Below are 23,450 nucleotides of genomic sequence, written 5' to 3'. Positions count from 1 at the left end.
GGGTGCTTTCACACGTGGCTCTTCCTTTGATCGTGTACACCTTCCGGGTTACAGGACTGGAGTAGGTGGTGGTGGTGGGAGGGTGCATAGGACAGGTTTTAGACCGGGGGCGGTTACAAGGGTAGGAGCCAGAGGGTAGGGAAGGTGGTTTGGGGATTTCATAGGGATGAACCAAGAGGTTACGAAGGTTAGGTGGACGGCGGAAAGACACTCTTGGTGGAGTGGGGAGGATTTCATGAAGGATGGATCTCATTTCCGGGATTGGAATGACTCCTTACCCTCTCCCTTAAAACCCACATCCTTTCGTCTTTCCCTCTCCTTCCCTCTTTCCTGAAGAAGCAACCGTCGGTTGCGAAATCTAGAAATTCTGTGTGTGTGTGTTTTATTTATTGTGCCTATCTACCGGCACTTTCCCGCTTGGTAAGACTTGGAATCTTTGTTTTTAATATATTTTTCCCATGTGGAAGTTTCATGCAGCTACTGAATTTTGTTTAAGTGTATGACATGCAGCTGATTAATCAAAATGTTTCATTTATGGTGGTACAGTCTAAAAATATTATGGCAGGGATCTTTCATCTCTGTCTACTCTTGTTAAGGATTTTACCGCAGATAAATACTTGGGACAAGCAAGAGTGTAAAGAAGACTGCCGCTAGTTTCATTCACAGAAATTCAAGTTGTGCTCTTAGATTCCTGTAAAACCACACACTCGTAAACCATTACATATTCAGAAAAAATGATGAATTATTTGCAAAAAGAAAAAATATATAAATGCCACTGCCAGTTGTTTCATGCACAGCAGTTTATCTGCAACAATTTCATCTTTCATTTTTTAAATGTACGGAAGTAACAAAATTGAAACTGAGAAAGCACACTCTTACACTTAAATAACAAAAAATATTGTAGAAAATACTTAACTTCAAGAATAACAAAGTCTCAGAATGTGTTACAAACATGAAGAGGAAAAAAAGTTTGCTCCCAGCGGGATGCAAACTAACGACCTTTTGCATGAGGGTCTCTTGCCTTATTCACTTCGGCGTGAGAATCACTTCTCATCATGCACTCTGTTTCTGCAGTGTTTAAATAGAGGGATGCAGGCTGACTTCGTTTAAGAACAATGTGAGCGTAAGCCATTAATGCATGACATTTTGGAAGGTTTCCACTATCTGGCTTCAAAAAATTCTGTTCCATAGTTACTTAAAAGTTGTAAATGCATTTCAACAATTAATAACTAAACCACTTGCAGGAAAAAGTATGCAAAGTCACAAGTAATTTCAGCAAATACTCCTGTAATATACATAAACAGAGCTCATGTTTTAAAATTTAATGATTTTAAACTCTTAAATACATGAAAATAACAGGTATTTTGGTTTGATTTGTTTTGCTTTAGGGCACGAAAAACAACTGGGGTCACAGGGGTCCAAACAGGTACTTTGTGAGAATATTGACTTTGTGTGTTATAATCATCCACAATAACAATACAAGCCATATATCTAACAAAGGAACAAAGTCTAGAATGAGATTTTAACTCTGCAGCGGAGTGTGTGCTGATATGAAACTTCCTGGCAGATTAAAACTGTGTGCCCGACTGAGACTCGAACTCGGGACTGGCAGAAGTAAAGCTGTGAGTACCGGACGTGAGTCGTGCTTCGGTAGCTCAGTTGGTAGAGCACTTGCCCGCAAAAGGCAAAGGTCCCGAGTTCGAGTCTCGGTCGGGCACACAGTTTTAATCTGCCAGGAAGTTTCGAACAAAGTCTACTTTGAATTCACTTTCCATTGAGATGCTTCCTCGTGATTCTTCAGTAAAACAAAACAATCATTAAATCTGGAACTAAAACCACTCAATATTTTTAAAATGAGTTGTAGTTGCAAATGAATCACACTAAACCAAATGAGTGACAATACTGAAAACTAACCACCTCTTGGTACAGTTGTAAAGAAATTGGTGTGCAGCTCTATCGGTAACAGGTCACCGAAGCTTACAGAATAGGGCCCAGGTGGTGGCATACACTGCGTAGCATTAACTGAAAGGAATGTCAGAGCTTTGAAAGATAATTATGCAGCATTGGAAGCACCAATGCAGAAATTTGGACTGGAAGTGCATATAAGCAACACAATGTATATGATAATTAGAGAACATGGTGGGGATAGAGGAGAGACTTCAATCAACAAAAATGGGAAAGAATATTAAAGAGTGGAAGAGTTTAGATGTCTAGTTTTGATCCCCCAGAAGAAGATAATAGGGCAGCCGTAGAAATTCAGGAAATAACAAGTGTAAACTGTTGCTATTATTCCTTGTAGAATATATGTAAGTCCACAAATGTTAGTAGGAATATAAAAATCAAAATATGTTTAACTATATTAAGACATACAGAAATTTGTGGATTGGAAGACAAGGTAATGACTATAAAGGAAGAAGACTGGTTATTGAGATAGGGGATTTTCAGAAAAATGTTGGGGCAGTGAGAGAGGAAGAAAATTAGAAAACAAGGAAAAATGCAGAACTATGAACACTTTTTTGACATTGAATATTGTAATGAAAATCAAAAATCAAGTTAGGTAAAACAACATTGGCTGATCATCTACAGAGAATGTCAGAAACTCTGAGTATTAAGAAAATGTTTATAGCAATGCCTGAATGGAAAAGAGGAGATGCAGAAAAAAATAGCTTTAAGACATGGAAGAGGACCTCAAAGCAATGGGAGTCCGGAATTGAGAAGGATAGCAATGGCAGACAAGAATGGAGGCAGGTAATAAAAGAGGTCAAGGTTCTACAAGGACTGTAGCACTGACCAGTAAATAAACCATGATTAAGTTATAGTTTTACACTTTTAGGAAGTCATAAATACACTAGGAAACCTCTGTTATTTATCTGAAGTACCACACCATATCACATGTAGCTAATTTCACATTCACCTTGCCACCTAGCAGACTGAAGAACCACAACTGATGGAGGAAAGGTAACACGGATATAAGCTATTGGAGACATGAGGTCATTGGATAGCAACAGAATTTCATAAAAAGAACTGATACAGAAGCATAGTGGGAAAGTGTCTTACATGTCATCACAGCCCCCAAGTATGCTATTTTATGGGATTACAAATGAAAGATCATGAGGTGGATGAAAGTTTATAATACAGCCTGGTGCATCTTTCAAGACTTATTTTAAGGTTAACTGATGACTAATTTAGTTGCAGTAAAGGCAGGTGGTAAAGAGATTCATCACAGGAATTCTAATAAAGTGCAATTCACATATAAAGGAGACCTCTTATGGCGCACATGTTCAACGAGTTCTCGAAAATTCTTTGACACTCTAAATTTGAAATTACAGTTTTACAAAATGTTGCAAAATTTGGCATTTTTCCCATTCCTGTAAATCTGAGACTATCAGTTTACTAATGTTGGTAAATGATAGTTATTAAATGCTGAAATTGGATTTTAACTATCTTCTTAACTTTGAGAATTGCATGTAATCTTAAAATAACAGTTGATATATTACACAAAGAACTAGATATCTAGATGTGACATTATCACACTAGATTACAATATCAGCTTTACTCACTAACATTAACCTTCCTAACAATTTCACAAAACATATCTAAAAAAAGGGGGGGGGGGGGGCAGCACGTCTTCGGGAGATCTTCAATTCAGTGTGTTACTTAAGAGACATTTTAATAACATGCAACCACAAATATGAAAAACACCAGAAGTGGCACTGTTGCCAACACACAAATCAAGACAGCGTCTGATGCATTGCAACTCAACCTAGTCCCTGGCCTATGCCAGAGGTCAAACTGTTTCCACAAACTTCATTCATGAAATAGCAACAATAATATTCAACAGATATTAAAACAAATACTATCAGTGCTCTGTTTAGCTGCCGGAAACACATTTGCATGATATCACGTGTCCTGTGCTATGATGGCTGAGGAAAGCAAATGGAGTGGCTGGAATGCTGACTTGCATGTTAGGAAAGCTAACATCTCATATTTGATGACTTTCATATTTATACTTGTGGACAACAAAAATACACAGTTCAATTGATGCTCTACGGTCAAGATCTCTCCAATCTGTGTCATACTTGGCATAAGTTGTTGTGCAAAAATACCAGGAAATCTGAAGAAAACGAAACACTGAAACATACTGGGTTGCACCTTAAAATTAGGTTAAGAACTCTTATGAAACAGAAGCATGTATTAAGTCTGTATTCACAGCTCTATGTTCTTGTTTTCAACCAAAGAAGTGATAATGAAATCTGTTAGTGATAATGAAATCTGTTAATGTCTATATGACAAAGAATCTATTGTGTGTACTTAGAAAGGCAGGTCCAAGCTGTGTAAGATGATATGAGTGGGTACAATCCGCCCCTCATAATTTAAAGGAAAACCAACTTTCCTTGCCAGCAGGTTATGTAGACAGAGGCAGATGTCTGGTGGTATGCTGAAGGCAGTTTCTTTCATTTTCAAATTTAGATCCCAGACACCTGTTTTCACACCATAGTAAGGTATTCAGGCTCAGTGGCATAAGTAGTCTCAGAAGAGCTTTCTTTTATTTTTTATTTTTTGTGGGGGAGGCAGTGTTACAATAGTGTGCAGTTGTATTTTTTCTAACTGATTTCATTTAATGAATCAAAAAATGTTTCCTTTTCAATAATGTAAATAAGTGTGATATTTGAAGTCAGTTAACGTAACATAACCGGTAAGCATATTTTCATCTGCAACATAACACTGAAAAATATTATGAGAAGGAGAGTTGCTATTCACCACACAGTGAAGATGCTGAGTCGCACATAGGTACAACAAAAAGACTCTCACAATTAAAGCTTTTGGCCATTAAGGCCTTCGTCAACAATAAGACACACATACACGTGCGCGCGCCCACACACACACACACACACACACACACACACACACACACACACACACACACACAACTACAGTCTCAAGCAACTGAAATCACAGTTTCGGCAACTTTCCTTCTAATAATATTGTTACACCCATCCTGGATTTTCTATTGTTTGATAATACTGAAAAGCAATGAAATAAGACAAATGTAGGAACATATAGTACCCACAAATTAACTATCAGAAATGAATACCACAACTGGAAAAACATAATGGCAAAAAATAACATCAAAGTTGATGTAGCAGTGACTAGCACGTTGAAATCACAAATGGGAATTAAAAACATTGTAGAAGCCTACCTTCAAATGAACTATGGTATAAGATGCAGAAAGTCTATCTCTTAGCAAAATTAGAAATTTCCTTTGCTTGTACTACTCAACAGATGGATTATAACTCTATGCACTATGGAGAAATGTCACACAAATAACCACTGGAACATAATTTCACAGGGTGCTGGTTATCTTGAAAGATGCAGAATGAACATGTGGCATCGATAGGTCACATCGACCACGTAAAGCATGGTCTTTGAACTCTAACTGCTCTGACAAGCTGCCATGTTAATGTTGCAGTCAGCCTTTGTACCTCGTACAGTGTACAGGTGTATCTTTCTTTGTGTTGAAATATATGTACGTACAGACATTTATGGGAACAGTTTGTTGTGTATACAGTTATCCGTATTCCCGTTTCCCATATTGCTAACCCCGAAGTTTCTACGCCTTCCACTACTTCCGCACTGGCTGTGTGGAATCAACTGGTTTTATGTTCGACGCCATGGCTGCCTCACCCAACATTTTATATGAGGATTTGGAGGCTCAGCTACTACTACCAGGCTACTCCAATCCCCTGCCAATGGTTGTTTTGCCACTAATGGACAGTGATTTGCAATCTCCAATGAAATTAACCTCAAACTTTGCAGCTCTACAACAGCCGAATGTTACGCCGTTACCTCAAACAATGGACTCAGGTTTCATGTCACCGGACTGTGCACGTCAACATGTGAATGGTTAAGTTGACGATTTCCAGAATTGTGTAACGATCGATCGCTCGTGTAGTGTTCAAAGGGACACAAATTCACACGTGTGCTTTGATCCTCTACATGCCGCAATGTCGGTTGCAGTAGTGCCGTGTGCAACACCGCCATTTGTGCAAAACGCACATGTGGTCAACTGCTATCAAGCCATGCCAGTTTTGCCTTCCTCACAATTTAATAACGGACATTTTTATACATCAAGTTTGCCAGGCTCAACCGCAGATCTGTGCTACCACACTCCTTCAAGTCTATCGGATCTCACCTTCGCATTGCAGATCAACTGTATGCACTATTGCGACAAAAACAACCAGCACACCTCTCACCGCTGGTTGGCACTACGCTGCCATCTGCGGGCAGAGGCAGGGCTCGTTCCGCCTCCACACCATGTACACCACCAGGCAGTACTCCTTCGCTCTCTCCTCTTTCCGAGCACTCAAGAATCGCACATGCACCATACGTCCCGGTTTACATTTCAGAACAGATCAACGAGGACAAATCTCCTCCACAGAAACAATCACCACCACTGCCACATCCGGCTCATCCATACTGTTGGTACCACAAGAGTTTCAGGGATGAGGCCAAGAACCCTTGCCAGCACCCAAATACTGACCACAGGATCTAAATGATGCCGAGTCCTGCGGGAAACTTCACAGGCATTCTCAAACAGTGGATTCCATCCACTTGTCCTCTCGGCCGAGCGGTCATTTATCCGTAACCGACATTTCGTTGAGGCTTGTTTACCTAGTCCACACAGGGGATGACTTGCCCATCATACCTACATCATTGGCTCCTCCCGTTTCTTCACTGACAAAGTTGCTTCTACACACTGTCAACGAATCAACATTACGAACTGTCGGCTCTGCTAAAGTTATGGTGCATCTATCTGCTTCTCTACATTTCCCGTAGACTTTTTACATCGCCGACGTTGATGCACCATTTCTCGGTATGGATTTCTTGTCCCATTACAAACTCTCCCCGAACATAGTCCAAGGTTCAGTGCTACACCATCCTTCTAACACTCTGATACCATGCTCAGGCACTTATGCTCATCGATCCGTTTCCGCCGCGCCATGCGATTTGGTTCGTGAGTGCTTCACACCAGCAGACAAAATTGTGAACTGTGTCACTAATTTACAGTCAGAGTACGATGCAGCAGCAAAACTCCATCGGCAAAATGACGAGTTGAAACAATGCATTGCTCACACTTTTGACGAGCTCACTGTGGCTTGTACCTCACTTCTGCAACTGCAATCCACAGTTCCTTCACCTGTTCGACCTTCATCAGCAGGCACCAGCATGGATTCTCATCAGGTTAGTTCAAAAACATTCACTGCAAGTGACGATTCACGTTCAATGATCTCTGCACCCACCACATGCCCGTTACGTGCAGTGCCATGTGTTTCAAACAGTGCTTCTAATAACAATTGTATGCACGATCGAACATGCCCACCGCGCAATCAGCCGCCCCATGTGTTGGTAAACATTCTCCCTTTCTCATGCGCGAACCATATGATTCAGCAGCCATCGCCGTTCCCTGCAAAACTTCAACGCCTGTCTCGCCTGCACCAGTTACTCAAGGTAAAGCTAACAACAGACAGTCGCTGTGCACCCAGATCCACTACGTGCTGCACATGCAGCCAACCTCTCCAAACAAGCGCATGCTGCGCTCTTGTAATACGCATGTGACTTTCATGCTGCCTTTACCCACCCGCGCTAATGGTTACACCTCATAGCGCCCCACTCATCCCAAAACTTCACGTCCAGACATTACTCAGCCTCGTGTGCAGTTCTCAGTCTCTTCCGTCACTGACTGAATGGAATACAAGATAATTACCACTACCGGCCCTCCTATTAGGAGCACGGTTAGATGCCTCAAGCCCATTAAGTTGCGCATGGCCTGCCAGCAAGTTAACGACCTTCTGCAGGCAGGCATTCTACAGCCATCGGACAGCAATTGGTCTTCACCCATTCACCTCGTCACTGAACACAATGGTTTGTTTTGAATCTGTGGTGATTACAGATGCTTACACGCTCGTACCATCACATGCTGAACCTACCCAGTGCTGAACATAAACGATGTCACCCATATGTTGTCAGATGCCACAATCTTCAGTGTTATTGACTGTAAACGTGCATATCACCAGATTCCTGTAGCGCTGGAAGACATTCCAAAGACTGCTATCATCACTCCGCTTGGTTTGTTCCAATACAACTTCATGCCATTCGGCTTAAACAGTGCGGCACAAATGTGGAAACGTTTCATTGATACAATCTTATGACAGTTCGAGTTCTGCTTTGCATACCTGGATGACATCCTCATTTTCAGCAAGTCGACTGAGGACCACTAAGATCATTTATTCCAGGTCAACAAAGATAAATTACAAATGCACCAGTCTTCTGTGACATTTTTGGGTTACACCATCTCCACAGACGGAATAAAGCCTCCCAAATTCTATGTGCAGGCTATCATGTCATTGCCAACCCCACCTACGCACAAAGAGCTCCAACGTTTCCTGGGTACCATAAATTACTACCACCGACAACTACCTTTTGCCACCACCGTGCACGCCCCGCTGACAGACTCGACTGTCCGGCAAAGAGACTTTGGGCCTTAAACCAGTCTGTTGGACTGAACCTATGCTAGAGGCCTTCAGGGCTCTAAAGAAAGTGTTAGCTCACACCATAATACTTGCCCACCCCGATCCATCTGCCAAGTTGTTCATCACTACGGACACCAGCGACATCGCGGTTGGGGCAGTACTACAGCAATGCAAAGACGACACGGTTTCAACCCCTCACTTCTTCTCTAAATAACTGTCTACAGCACAGAAGAAATATTCCACTTATGACAGAGAACTTCTGGCAGTCTATGAAGCCGTCAAACACTTTTGCCCTGACATCTAGGGCCTTGAAAGATGCAGAATGGACATGTGGCATTGATAGTCACATCAACCATGTAAAACATGATCTTTGAACTAACTGCTCGGGCAAACCGCCATGTTTACATTCCAGTCAGCTTTTGTATCTTGTACAGTGTACACATGTATCTTTCTTTGTGCTGAAATATATGTATGTATAGACATTTATGGGAACAGTTTGTTGTGTATACAGTTATCCATATTCCTGTTTCCCATACTGGTAACCCCGAAGTTTCTACGTCTTCCGCAACTTCCACACTGTTCCCATAGACATATATAGCACAGTTGTTCCCTTTCTGTAAAGTAGGAAGTGTTGGCCATTTAACAATGTATGTTTACCATGAAGGAAACACCAAGGAAATTTCTGATGAAGTTTGAAGCTTTTTGTTGCACTACATTCAACAAAACATTAAGAGGAAGATGCGCAGTATCTAATATTGTTTAGTGACATGACCTGGACAAAATACGAATCGTACACTAGTTTGTTTTCTACTCAATATGGTTGATAACAAAAATATTTAAAACTATAACCCATTATTTGCCTATATGCAGACACTCCTTTCTACCCTATGACATGGACTTTACGGCCGTTAAATGACTCGTCAGGAGGAGTGAAAGAACATATACAATGGAAGAATATTGTGGGCTCATGAAAAAGAGCAGTGTATCTGGACATTTCTCCATCAAAGTACGATATTCTAGCTTTCAGCAAATGGTGGCCCAGGAAGTGTAAAGTGTAAAAAGATGTGTGTATCAGATGACACAGAAGGAAGTAATATTCCTAAGCAAAATAAAATTACTTTTCAATTATCCAAGTTGAAACATACCGAATATAAATCAGATATGAAATGGGAGAATGTTGCTTATAAGTATATTGACAGACTAAACAAGCCCACATATCCTCTTAAATGCTACAATATCCTACAAAGTCTACTTCATGAAAAGTTTGGAGAAAGCATACATCATTGGTAGTGTTCCAATACTGAACAAGTGAAGGAGCTGCAAAAATCTGCAAAACATATTCATGCCGGATACAGAGCAGTTTGTGTGTGACACTTCAAACTGCCCACAATATACATAGAAGAAGAGTCAATGAATGGAAAGAAAAGCTGCCTGTTATTGTTCTATTCTCATACTTTTTTGAAGATTCTTATCAGTTCCCAATTTTGTGTTATCTAAAATACTAATAAAGTTTTTCTGGCAGTTTTCTGTTCATTTCTTATTTCATTACACTTTTTAAAATTCCTATGATTGTAGAAGTCATACTTTGTGAAACGGGCATATGTACAATATATGAAATGTACAGCAATTGCCTTTTATGTCACATTATCAAACTAGTTTTCCTTTCAGTACTGTGACAAAACTTTTACTGAAAAAGCTGCAGGAAAGTTTCATGTGCAGACTTTGTATTCCAAATTCACTGTGAAGTTTTTTGTGGCTCCTAAACATTTTCACTTTCGTTAGACGTGTCCTTTCTTCACCTTGTAGTTCGAATGAAAGTAATACAAGAAGATGACCATTATATGTATAATGGCCTCAAACAATGTTGCAAAAAAAAAAAAAAAATGAAGCACATGTTTGCTTCGGAGCTCTGCAGATTTTTTTTTAGAAGAGAACAAATCAAGAAATACTGCCACTGCTGTAGCGACTCAGAAATGATTTGATTTATAGCTTGTGCTTCAATAAAGAAATCACAAATATTAAAACAAACTGTTCTGAGAATGCAAAATTTGCTATAATGGATGTAAGTACACTGCATCATAATCCATGCACCCAGCAAGGAATGCACATGAACTATGTAGGGGAGAAGTTTGTGTGTGATCGTGTCGACATAGTAATTAAAGACAGACTTGAATGGAATAAAACTATGCATGAAAATAGTGGTCTGAATAACATGATTGTAAATCATATTTTAAGGTGACAGTCAGTGACTCTATAGGTAATAAGTTTCTTGTGCTTAAGCTGGATGCTGAAAGCAACACTAAGTGTCAATAAAAAGTAAAAATAAAACTTGCTTTAATGCAAATGAACACTTGCTGTACTATGAACAATGTTTTAATTTTAAAATATTTTTGAAATGCTGAAAATGTTTACAACTGTATGTGAGTAGCCTAGATCCAAAAGCTGCTAACTGCATGATAAGTGAAACTGTGATAATCACGAAAAACCCATCCCATTCAAATTACTAAAGTTAAAGACTTCACTTCTTTTTTAAAGTAAGTAAAAAAACTAATTAATAACTCAGTATTAACAGCTGAAATCTGTGATTATGTTTTATACATTAAAACCTTAATTGAAATATTGAGTTGGTTTCTGCATCCAATTACAAAACACACATTCAGTTGCAAAACCAGCTACTCAGTGATACATTAGGAATAACAGAACAGAATTTAATCATCATGAATATAAACAGAATACATTTTATTTTGAACAGAAGTCTGAAAATTCTACAAAATTTGCATATAAAAATACGAAATTTCGACATCACAATTATTTCAGAAAATACAATGAGTTCCAAATTGCATCTTAGTAAAACGTCAACAAAATTTTTAAAAATGAAAAAAATTGGTGGAATGTTGCATCTTGGTTAAAACAGCAACAAAAAGTTCTGGAAAATGAAACTGGCTAAAAATTGCTTTTAAGTGACATCACCCTCAACAACACCATCCATCAGCTAAACATCGCTTCCAGCTACCTCCTTGTTCTGCGGGTTGGCAGCAGCAGGAGCAACTCTAGGAGTGCCTTCCTGCTCATCCAACACCTCAGTGTAGAATATGAGTTTGTTACTGGTCACCCAGTCTTCATCAAAGTGGAGCTCCAAAAGCTTTACGACGTCTCCACCAAATTTGGCTTATGGAAGTTCTACACCTGTTGTGATTGATGTTGGGCTGTTTCCTTTGCTGAACTGTATTCCCCTCTTCAGAATGCTCCTCCACTCTCCAGCTTCAAAATTGTAGAAGCACTCTCCAGAAACTGAACAAGTCATCTTGTTTTTTACTTGTTATGACCACAATTTTGTTGGTTTTTTGAATCTGGAAAGTTACCAGTAACTTTCACTGAGTTTTCTGCATATTCCTTCAAATATTGGAACAGGACATTCGTTTTGTCCTAGGCATACTACTGTTGCAAATTTCTCAATGTGCTGCATGTATAAAGACAGGTTTTCAATTATGCTCAACTTGCAAAGTTTTCGATGTTACTGAAAACTCAGTCAGGTGGTATGAATGAGTGGCTCACTACTGGGAACCACAGTTCAATTTCTTCTACACTGCTAGGAGCTTCAAGAAAAGACCAGTGGCATAGCATGCAGATCATCGTCCTATTTGCATTATTACCCCTACATCCACCAGAAACCAACTGAAGTTTTTTCGCTCCATCAACATTTAGATGAGGTAATCTGTGGTGAACCATCAATGCTTGTTGGTTTGATCCTTTGGCATAGCCATGTTCCAGCCAAATGTGTGAAAGGGCGTGTGTGTGTGTGTGTGTGTGTGTGTGTGTGTGTGTGTGTGTGTGTGTGTGTGTGTGCTTTCTTGGGGGCCTGCAAGGAGCCTTGACAGATTGTGAAGTTGTAAAAGCACGTTTGACAGAAATAATACACTGCTTGGTAAAGCACCTTTGGTGGTACTAGTTTCTTCTGACAGTCATACCCGGGAATTATTTCAGCATCATTATTTTCTTTCAGCTTCGTGTAAGGCACCTCAGCTCTCATTGTGTAGACTTTGAGATTGGTTTGCAGGATCTCCTTTTTGGAACTTCGCTTTTCCACTTCAGTAGGAATTTACAGTGATGAGCATATTAAGCAAGTATCGACAAATGGGGCACCAAAGCCTTTGCAAAAAATGCTCCTGTAGTAACCGTACTTAACAGAGTTTTTAGGGTTCTCTTCACAATACGAGGTCCACATCTTTGTTATTGTCAGTTCACTACTTAAACAGACTCTGTGGGTGTTGGTCCCTCGTGAGCATAGACATTGTAAGGGGTTCAGCTTATTAACATGATTTTTAAAACTGTAGGAAAAGACAGACTACTACTTACCATGAAGACATATCATGTTGAAGACAGGCTCAATTACAAGACACTTACATAAAACTTTTGGCCACAGCCTTCATCAGTAAAGACATACACTCACCATTCACACAAACAAGTACACACACCTCACAGACACACGACTGCCAACTCCAACATCTCAGGCCAGATGCAGGCAGCAATCTGGAGGGGGCATATTTCTGTGAATCTTTGTGTATTTTTGCGCATCTTATGCATCTTTTTGCTCATCCAGCTCCTCTCAACAACCATCAACACTTATTTTGCCCATTTCTGTGACATTCCAGTTTCCTTTACAATATTCCAGCCACAGTGGACCCTTACTTCATCTTTCTGTACCAGTTTGATAAAATATCACTCTCCCTGGCTAAAATCTAGTCCCACATCCTGTTTCTCAAATGCTGCTTAAACAATGGAATCTCTCCCCCCTCCCTCTCCTCTGGATCCCATCCATCCTTCCACAATGACCTACACCTTTTCAGATTCCACCAATCCCTGGCCTTCACAAACTTAATACTGCAAAAACACGTCACCATGTCACAGGCATCCAAGAAGCACCTCTGCTCCCTCTGTTAAGGTACTACTGTCTTCCAGTCCCTACTCCATACAACACATCACTGAAATTGAATCCTTCACTCTCCAGCACCTGCAGGAGCTTTCCAGACACCACCTCCACAAGTTATCCAATCTGCTGACATCCTACTGCCACCTTGGGGCACCACTATCCAACCCCTTCGTACCAACAATTTTCCTCTTTGTCCACCTCTCAAGGCAGCTAAAACCTGCCTAACTGATATTTTCAGCTTTCCACATACCCCACAACTCTCTACAAACTCTCCACCACATCCAGAGCCAAAACATTCCTGTCACACTGTTGTTAATCTTTCCACCAATACTCTCAGCTCCACAGAAGTTTCAGTCCTATCCAAAGGCCTCACTTTTAGCCCTATACTCAAATTTAACCACACTGGATGTATCGAAGACCTACTCTTCTTCCCCAGATCCCTGGAATGTAAGCACTCCTTTGCCACCAGTCACTCCATCCAAAATCATCCACTCATGATCCTCCCCCCCCCCCCTCCTCCTCCCACCTATCCACCCACTGGTCACCTTCCTGGAATTCTTTACCTCTTACTTAGCCTCACCATCCATCCTATTTCCCTTCCTCAGAACACCAACCTTTCAGTAGAAGAAGAAACAGTCATACATAACTTCAAAACAAATCCTGATCGTAATCATCCTATCTGCAAACAAAGGTTCCAACACTGTTACGAATCACAGTGACTACCTGGCGGAAGGCTTCTGTCAATTATCGACCCCTCCACCTATAAAGTCCGCCAGACTGATCCCAGTCCAAAAGTCCAACACAAACTCCAGTCCCTACTTAAAGACTTAGGCCCTCCCTGGGACACGCCCCTGAATCCATTTCCCCCCTTAACCCTACGACATCCCACACATCCACCTTCTACATGTTCCCCCAAATCCAGAAACCCAACAATCCTGGACATCCCATTGTGGCTGGTTAGTCCCCCCCCCCCCCCCCCCGAAAGAATTTCAGCTCTCCTTGACCAATATCTCCAACAAATTGCCCATAACCAAGTCTACCACGTCAAAGCCATCACTCACTTCCTTAACCAACTCTCCAACATCCCTACCCCTTTGCCTCCTGGATCCGTACTCGACACTGTTGACGTCACCTCCCTAAACACAAACATCCTTCATGCCCATGGTCTTACCTCTATTGAACATTACCTTTCCCCACTTCCTTCAGACTCCAAACCCACTACTCATGCCTCATACACCTTACTAACTTTATCCTAACCCACAACTACTTCTCATTTGAAGGGAAGGTATATACACAAATCTGCGGCACAGGCATGGGCATCTACTGGCTCCCTTTTATGCCAATCTCTCCAATCTCTTTATTGGCCATCTATAGGAGACATTCCTAGCCTCCCAAAACACCAAAAGTTTGGTTCGTGTTCACTGATACTATCTTGATGATCTGGACTTGGGGGCAAGACACCCCATGTTTATTCCTTCACAATCTCTTAACAACTTCAGTCCCATTTGCTTGACATGGTGCTCCTCAACACAGTGTGCCACCTTCCTAGATATTGACCTCCTCTCTGATGGTTCCAACTGCACCTCTGTCCATATTAAACCCACCAACCAAAAACAGGATGTGGATTTTGACAGCTGTCATCCCTTTCACACCGAAAAATCCCTCCCATAGAGTCTGGTCAGTCGGGGATGGTGTATCTGCAATGAAAAGAACTCCCTTGCTCAGTATACTGGGGCGCCTTACCTATGTCTTCATGGACAGGTACTATCCTCCCAGACCTAGTCCGCAAACTGATCTCCCCCATGCCATTTCCCTTCACACAGTGAATCCTCCCCCCCTCCCCTCCCCCAAGAATCAGCCACAAAGAAGTGTCCCCTTCATCACCCACTACCATTCCAGAATGGAACAACTGAACCATGTCCTTCATCCAGAGCCTTGATTTCCTATTTTCATGCCCTGAAATGAAGGGCATCCTACTGAGATACTTTCCACCCCTCCTAAAGCAGTCTCCCATTGCCCACACAACCTACAAAACATCCTAGTCCATCCCGGTGCCACTCCCAATCCCAACCCCTTGCCACAAGAATCGTATCTCCATGGAACACCCATGTGCAAAACCAATCCACTCACCCAGCTCTTCCTATTCCAGTCCTGTCACTGGTCTATCCTACCTCATCATGGGCCAGCATCCAGCTATGCCACAATCACTGCACAGCTTTTTATGACTGCCAACCAGCAGTCCACTATCAAACAGTGGCCAAAAGCAAAGTAGATGACCCCATGGCACAACATGCAGCTGAACATAACACACTATTTTAATGGCTTGTTTTGTTAATTGCAGTAGAAAATTCTAGATCCTTGTACTCTCTTCCTGTAGAGAGGAATTTTAACTCTACCATCAACTGCTCCTGTGGAGAAATTGCTTTCCTGATAGAAGTATTTTTTGGTTCAAAAAATAGTTGTGTGTTTCTCCAAATTCGCCTCAAAGTACAGTGAAATCCCGCCTTTACACTTTACAAGGAACTAACAAAATAATAATAATAATAATAATAATAATAATAATAATAATAATAATAATAATAAAAAATAAAACAGTGTAAAATGTGGGAAATAATGTTTTAAGCTGTAAAAGTTACATATAGGATACCCCTTGCATTTTCACATTTTATGTATGATATATGCACATAACAGGCATCAAAAGACTTGTCACGGACCCTGCTATTCCTCTCCCCTCCCTGCCCCACTCCAGACTGCTGCCTTCCTTCAACATAACAGCTGCCTATATGTGTATGTGCCTATCTGCAACTCAAGGTGTCATCTTCATGGTGAGAAGCAATCTGTCCTTTTCCTAATATTATAAGTATTCCAACCTGGAGTTTCCATTATGTGATAGCGGCATTGTGTTAGTTAAAGTATTCCAGAGGTAAAACAGTCCCCCATTCATAACTCCAGGTGGACACCCAATTCTATACCAAGTATGCCATGAAACAGCATCCAGCATAGAGAAATAAAAGATCTGAACAATTCAAAATGATAAGAAATAGACAATACTTTTTTTAAACTGTTTACCTCCTTTCCTTGTGCACTTTTTAATTCATCCTCTACCAGCATATCCACTTTCATATCTGGAAACTCCTCACGGAAAATTTTGTAAATCATGTCATCATGGGGTGTCAGTCTCAAAAGCTTTGGATCTACTGAACATAAAATCTGAAAAGTAAAATTGTTGAAAGATTAACATTGTGTAGCATTAATGCTTGTACGTGTAACAACTTTTATCATTCCTGTTCAAGTTAAATCAGATATTCTTAACATAATTTAGGAGAACAAATACCACAGGAGAAAGTAACATTACTCTTTGAACAGTAAGTGACTACAACTAACAAGCTACAGATGTCTTTAACACTACAAGTACGAATTATTTTATAGAAAAATTATTTCATCTGCAAATTCATTAGGTGACCTTGTTCTAGGAACATGAACTGTTAACTGTATCACCTCAGAACAATAATTAGTAAGAATATATTGTGGAGATGTCTGAGTTGAGAGGAAGAGTAAGTTGAATGAAATATTTCCTAAATCTAAACTGATTTTAAAGTTTTATTCTAATTTCAGTAAAGAGGCAAACATTCTACACATTTAGTGCTCATTTAAGACAAAGGGAATTGTAAACAATAGAAGAGAATCAGTTAATAGTAGTACTAAAAATACAAACATATTGCAATCCACTTTCATACAAGAAGGTTTTAAGAAATAATTACCTTAATCAATAACATAAATTAGCAACAACTGAAACTGGAGATACTTTTCCCAAACAAGATACTGTTGCTGTGACATTCCTCAAGATTTTTTGTGCATGCAAATGTCTGGCTGCAGAAGATTTGATAAGCATCTACACCCCCAGGTATGGTAAGGCTAAACACTGTACCTACTGCACACTTCCAAACATATGGAAGACAGAAAGCTCATTTTTCTTCTAAAAAAAGACGTGTGTAAATTGAAACTAGAAAACAAAGTTAAATATAAATTCACAAGTAGTGAATATTTTAATAAAGAAACACGAAGAAATAATACTGTTTCAAAACACTTCAAATTCCTCTAGCCTGTCATTGTGAAATTAAAATAATGATTATTTCTTTCCGAAGTATGCAAGTTCATTTTCAATTCAAAACTTTTCACACAAATCTTTAAGACTTGGTCTCACTTAAGTGCTGCACTTGGCTGTTTGAGAAATTTGTATTGGTTGTAGGTTACTTTCTGATAAAGTATACATTTGCTTGTCAAAGTTTTGCCATGGTAAACTTTCAGGTTTCCAAGAAATGAACCTGGTAAAGAATTTCACAATCTGGTGGTTTGAGGTGGTCACTTGGCCACACTAAGACAGTTTCGGAAGCACTTTTGAGTTGGTGACTGACTGAAGGTAAGCTTCCTGGAAGCTAATGAGAAAAGAAATCTACAAATTTAGTTTAAGCATGCACAGACAAGTGGCAGTAGCACCGAGAAAAATTTTCTCAGTCTTCCAGCCACATCAAGTGGTTAAAATGCCATAAGCTTTACACCAAGTATCCCTTGGCCATTGTCAAGAGGAATGACTGCTCGAACACCCTTATCTGCCAGCCGTGACATCACGGAGCCCATGGTATCACTATATATCAGCATATGTTGACGGTATTCAATGTGGCCACTTCAGTCCTGCAATCACTAGATTCTGGAATGCAGGCCACTGCTTCTATTAAGAAAGTTTTCAATGATTTTTATTTCAATGGCTTCTTTAATTCCTGAAATTTTTAGTGAGAGCCATGACAGAGAGGTCATCAAATTTCACCTGGTGACAGTTTTCTACAGGATGCTCAGCTAAAGCAGATTTTTTTGAAGTATTGTAGACAATAAAACATCCTCTTTCCTGCATTGCTCTACAGTGCACACTGTTTGACATAACACTGCCCACAAACTCAGGGTATTCTGTACATCCTGAGAACTGCCAGGCTTCTGACAAAGGTCTGAAGATAGATTTAATTTTGTGTCCTTTCTGCACACTGCTTATCTAACATGGAGCCAAAGAACACCAGTAGAAATACAAACTTATTTTACTGTTCCTCATCAGTGGTTTTACTGCAACTCTTGTTTGAGATCACTTCATTTATCAAGCGATGACTGTACCATTTGTGTCTGAATTGCCTCAACATGCAGCAAATTACTGGGGCCTGATGGTATTATTGCAAAATGTACCAATGTTTATATAACACTGTGATCCTGTTCGAGGCAATGTCTGATGGCAGGTAGGTACAGATAAGTATACACTGGTTTTCTGTATATGCTGTGGACAAAGCATCCATTGCATTTGCGATAGATGAGGACATCAAGGAAGGCCAAAGTGTAATCATCTACTCTTTCCATAATGAAATGGTTGTTCCAGGCACTATCAACATAATGAAACAAACAACTAGTCTTTAATGGGGCCACGTCTCAGGCAATATCCTCTAACTTCTCCAGGAAGAAGTTTGGGATCGTGGCCAGCAATGGGCTTCTCATTGTAACATCATTGATCTGATCATAATACTGGCCACTGTACAAAAAATAAGATCTGAAAGTGTTTTCAAATAACTCAAAACATATTGATGTCTGATAGGCACATTCATGAACACAAAACCACATCAAAACTTACATGTCACCCTCAATAAATCAAAGACAGTTTTTCAACTTGTGAACTCAGCTCAGTTCTAAAAAGACTGTGCAAAGTAACCCATATGTGAAGAGGGGTCTTGCCAAGTACTTTGCCAGTTTGTATGTTAGTAAACCAATGGTGGATAGAATGAGTCATAAGGGCATCCAGTTCTCTGGATCTTCTGTAGAACAAGAACAGTACGTGGTATTCGTGCCTGTGGGAGAATATTCTTTACCGCACTTTCTTCCACCGATGAACGCTTATCAAGCTCAGTGGTCATGTTTATTGTTCTCAGGGTTGGGTCATTAGTTTATGGTAAGCATCTTCATACAATACATCTTCATATTAATAGCATGAATACAATATATTAATGTTTCACAATAATATTTATTAGTTCATCACAAACCGGCTTTCAGCTTCTTAGGCCATCATCAGATAACATGTTGAACAGATAGTCCACACAACTTAAGAGAGCTGTCGACAAGAATTGTAACCAAGCCTAATGGAAAAATGACTGTCTTTATGCCTCTCTATGAGGCCTAATTTCTTGTGTCTTACCTATATGGTCCTTATGCGCAATGCATGTTGGCACCAGTAGAATTGTTGGGCAGTTAGCTTAAGCTGATTTTCTAAATTTTCTCAATAGTGTTCCTCGAAAACAACATCAGCTTCCCTCCAGGGACTCCTATATCAGCTCCTGAATCGCCTCTCCAACACTCACGTATTCTTCGAATCTACTGGTAAGAAATTTAACAGCCTGTCTCTGAATTGCTTTGATGTCTCCCTTTAATCTGACCTGGTACAGATAAACACTTTAGCAGTACTCAAGAAAAGATCACACATGCCACCTACAAGCGACCTCCATTCCGAAATTCACCCAATAAACTGCACTCGACCATTTGCCTTCCCTTCCAAAGTCCTCACCTGCTTGTTCCATTTCACATAACTTTGCAATGTTATGCTCAAATATTTATAAACGACGTGATTGTGTCAAGCAGGACACTACTAATTCTGTATTCGAACATTATGGGTTTGTTTTTCCTACACATCAGCATTAATTTACATTTTTATAGATTTAGAGTTAGCTGTCAATCATTGTATCAACTAAAAATTTTGTCTGGTTCTTCTTGTATTCTCCCACAATAACTCACCTTCAACAATGCACTGCGCACCACAGCATCATTAGCAAACAACTGCTGCCCACCCTGTCCACCAAATCATTTATGTATACAGAAAACAGCGGCAGTCATATCACATTCCCTGGGGCACTCCTGATGATACCCTGGTCTCTGATCAACACTCGCCATTGAGGGCAACGTATTGGATTCTAGAAGTTAATTAGTCTTCAATCCAGCCATGTATCTGTGGACCTATTCCACATGTTCATACCTTCATTAAACACCTTGCAATGGAGCACTGTGTCAAACACTGTCCTGAAATCTAGAAATAGATGGAATCTGCTTGCTGTCATTCTTCCATAGTTTGCAGTATATCACAAGAGAAAAGGGCAAGCTGAGTTTCACGTGAATGAGGCTTTCTAGAACATTGCTGATTTGCGGACATAAGCTTCTTGGTCTCGAGAAAATTTACTATATTCAAACTGAGAATACGTTTGAGGATTCTGTAGCAAACAAAAGTTGGGGATATAGATCTGTAATTTTTCATGTCCATTCTTTTACAATTCTTATATATTTCTCATAGACATCTCTTAACCTGTTGTGCTCAATGAAAACAACTTGACAGTACATTTCCTCCCTTATGAAGTTTGTTGTCAACAGTCACAGTTTAAAGACAAAAATGGTAAAATTAATTAAAAAAATATTAGTTGGGGAAATGATTTACACCACCCATCATTCAGTCTTAGTAAGGCACAGACGAAGGTACTCAGCTATAAAAACTTTGGCCACCTACTATGTAATGGAAACCTCCAAAATGAACTGAAATCATATCTCTTGACAACTCCTACTCCACAGAGGAATTTCTGAATGTGTAGTAGTATAGTGTGTGTGTGTGTGTGTGTGTGTGTGTGTGTGTGTGTGTGTGTGAGAGAGAGAGAGAGAGAGAGAGAGAGAGAGAGAGAATGAATTTTAAGAGTGATTCATGAATCACTGTATGCATGGGGGGAAACCTTAAGATATCATGCTTTCTTTTAATTAATTACGAAGTTATTTTAGGTGAACTGAAATATGACTAATATTTTGTCTAGATCTGTTCACAAAAAGAAAACCAGAATTTGTAGGATGTACATCAAGTATCAAGTTACATGAAAATACTTTCTATACATTATGAAATTACAGACTGATAAAATCCCTTTGAAGTGGCATTCACTGATGGCCCACCTGAGAACCAGAATGACGCTAATTCAGATGTCTGAAGTATAACTCTTTTACTACAATCAACAGTACTAATGAATACCTGCCAAAGATATGGAAGTCTTATTCCAGCAATACTTTTATTGTTGATTCACTGATGAATCTAGTGACTAGTTTTTCGGTGAATCCCATGAAGCTGTCATGCTAAAGTGGAAAGAGGCTGTAACTTTTTTGGCTATGGAAGTTACTATGTAGAAAGAATGCATTAAGTGAAGCATGACGCAAGAAATGGAATGAGATACAGATAAAATTTCATTCACTAATTCATTCTTTCATATATATTTCAGATTTTACTGGCAATTATTGAGTAAACCTAAATGGTAAACTGTCACAACTATACTATATTCTTTAACAAATTTAGTGTTACGTAATGCAGAGGTCTCTGTGTAGCTTTGGCTCATGCCAACAATGGACACTGAATGAGATGTTTTAGGCTGAGCAAAGTAGTTGAGTTTCAAGAGTGAAGTAAGTGCACCCGGATAGATCATCTGGATGGTGTGGTTGTTAGGTAAGAGGCAGTATGTGTAACAGCTCAGCTGCTTGCTGTTTATTCAATTATTTCGTGAACTGAGTCTCTGTGAGCAATGCAGGGAGGAGTGGGTAAATAGGAAGCTTCTTTTGATACGTGGTTGTAATTTATGTAAAGTATTTTGAGGACAAAAATTTCAAGTGTTACACACTGTTACATTGTAGTTGAACATTTACTATATAATTTATTAGCACTCTATGGCTTTGTTTGCTATGTGATTCGATAATTAAAAGCTGCTAGCATCTTTGATTGGCTCTGTTTATTTGATAGTGTAGAGAATCTTAGCCCACTACTCACTTGAGTGTTTCATACAGCTTAACATCAACAAACACGAATCTACAACCAGAGTCCTGTTTCTGAACAGGGATATTTACAAAAGACACAGGTGGGTGGACAATTAGAAACTGTGTGTTCTGAATTCAGGCAGCAGAGGACAACTAAGCCCCTGATGCTTTACATTCGAAGTACAAATGTGGACAGGAACATGTAATCTTTACTAATACACAGGGCGTTTGTTGTACAGAACACTGATTGTTGTTACAGTTTGGCTGCAAAATCAAACTGACTAATCCAAACAGGTGTCTGGTCATATTATTTTACAGCTTTATGGTCAAAGTGAAAAGGTTAAGCAAATAGCAAGTTATCAACAGTGAGCAGGTTCCACAAAATGAACATGTCTATTACAGTTTTAAGTGTCTGACATTTGGATGTGTCCTGCAAAATGTTCAATGTTGTCTATGGGAAATTTCACACCACCTCAGTGCTATACTGTGGTAATGAACAGTAAATCTTTGCAATGGAAATCTACCTCCATCATATTATTTCAAAAACACAGAATCCTAGTCCAATTAAAACAATTTCTTAGTTGACACTTCACACCTTCATGATTACCTAATCAGCACTTGCGAAATGCTTGTTAAAAATACCTACCACTGCCAACATGCTTTAGCAAGTGTCAGTTTACTTGCAGTTGTTAACTAGTGCAGTCTACAAGTGTAAACCCTTATAGGCAATGCTGGCACCCTATTTTAACCACTGCCAGCTTCAGTGGGGAAAACTTAATTTTGCCCATATTGGCAGCCAGCCCCCTGTTGTCCTATTGGTAACTGTATTGTGGCCAGCAGCCAATGCATACACAAGTCATGATGCATGGCACAAATTTACTTTTCATGTAGACTTTGGTCTCTTGTCGAGATTCAGAATGGAGTTACACACACTGGTAATACAATATTCTACAAACTAGTGTCCAACAAAAAGCCAGAAATTGGGACTACCTACCAGTCCAAAAGAAACCCATTCTACAAATTATTTGAACATCTAGATTCACAGATTTAAAATTTCTGTAAGCTACATGGCAAGTAAAGGTGATTGTTATACAATTGTGTGACAAGTAATAATGTCATCGTCAGCATTATCATCTTCA

At 39.7% G+C, this 23,450-nt stretch overlaps 1 protein-coding gene and 1 non-coding gene across 2 annotated transcripts in view; one reads left to right on the top strand and one right to left on the bottom strand.

The window, feature by feature from the left end:
* LOC126276028 (protein PBDC1) overlaps positions 1–23,450 on the bottom strand; it is a 56,354-nt gene that overhangs the window by 6,212 nt on the left and 26,692 nt on the right. Inside the window, exon 4 of the mRNA XM_049977245.1 lies at positions 16,531–16,671. Within this exon, the coding sequence (XP_049833202.1) occupies positions 16,531–16,671 (141 nt within the window). The remainder of the gene's footprint in view (positions 1–16,530; positions 16,672–23,450) is intronic.
* Positions 1,644–1,718, top strand: Trnal-caa (transfer RNA leucine (anticodon CAA)). Its single transcript has one exon. It is a non-coding gene; the product is annotated as a tRNA-Leu (tRNA).

The sequence above is a fragment of the Schistocerca gregaria genome, chromosome 1 (assembly GCF_023897955.1).
Source record: "Schistocerca gregaria isolate iqSchGreg1 chromosome 1, iqSchGreg1.2, whole genome shotgun sequence".
In the NCBI taxonomy this organism is placed as follows: Eukaryota; Metazoa; Arthropoda; class Insecta; order Orthoptera; family Acrididae; genus Schistocerca; species Schistocerca gregaria.
Note: the sequence above shows the minus strand (reverse complement) of the source record. Positions and strands in the feature narration are given on the sequence as shown.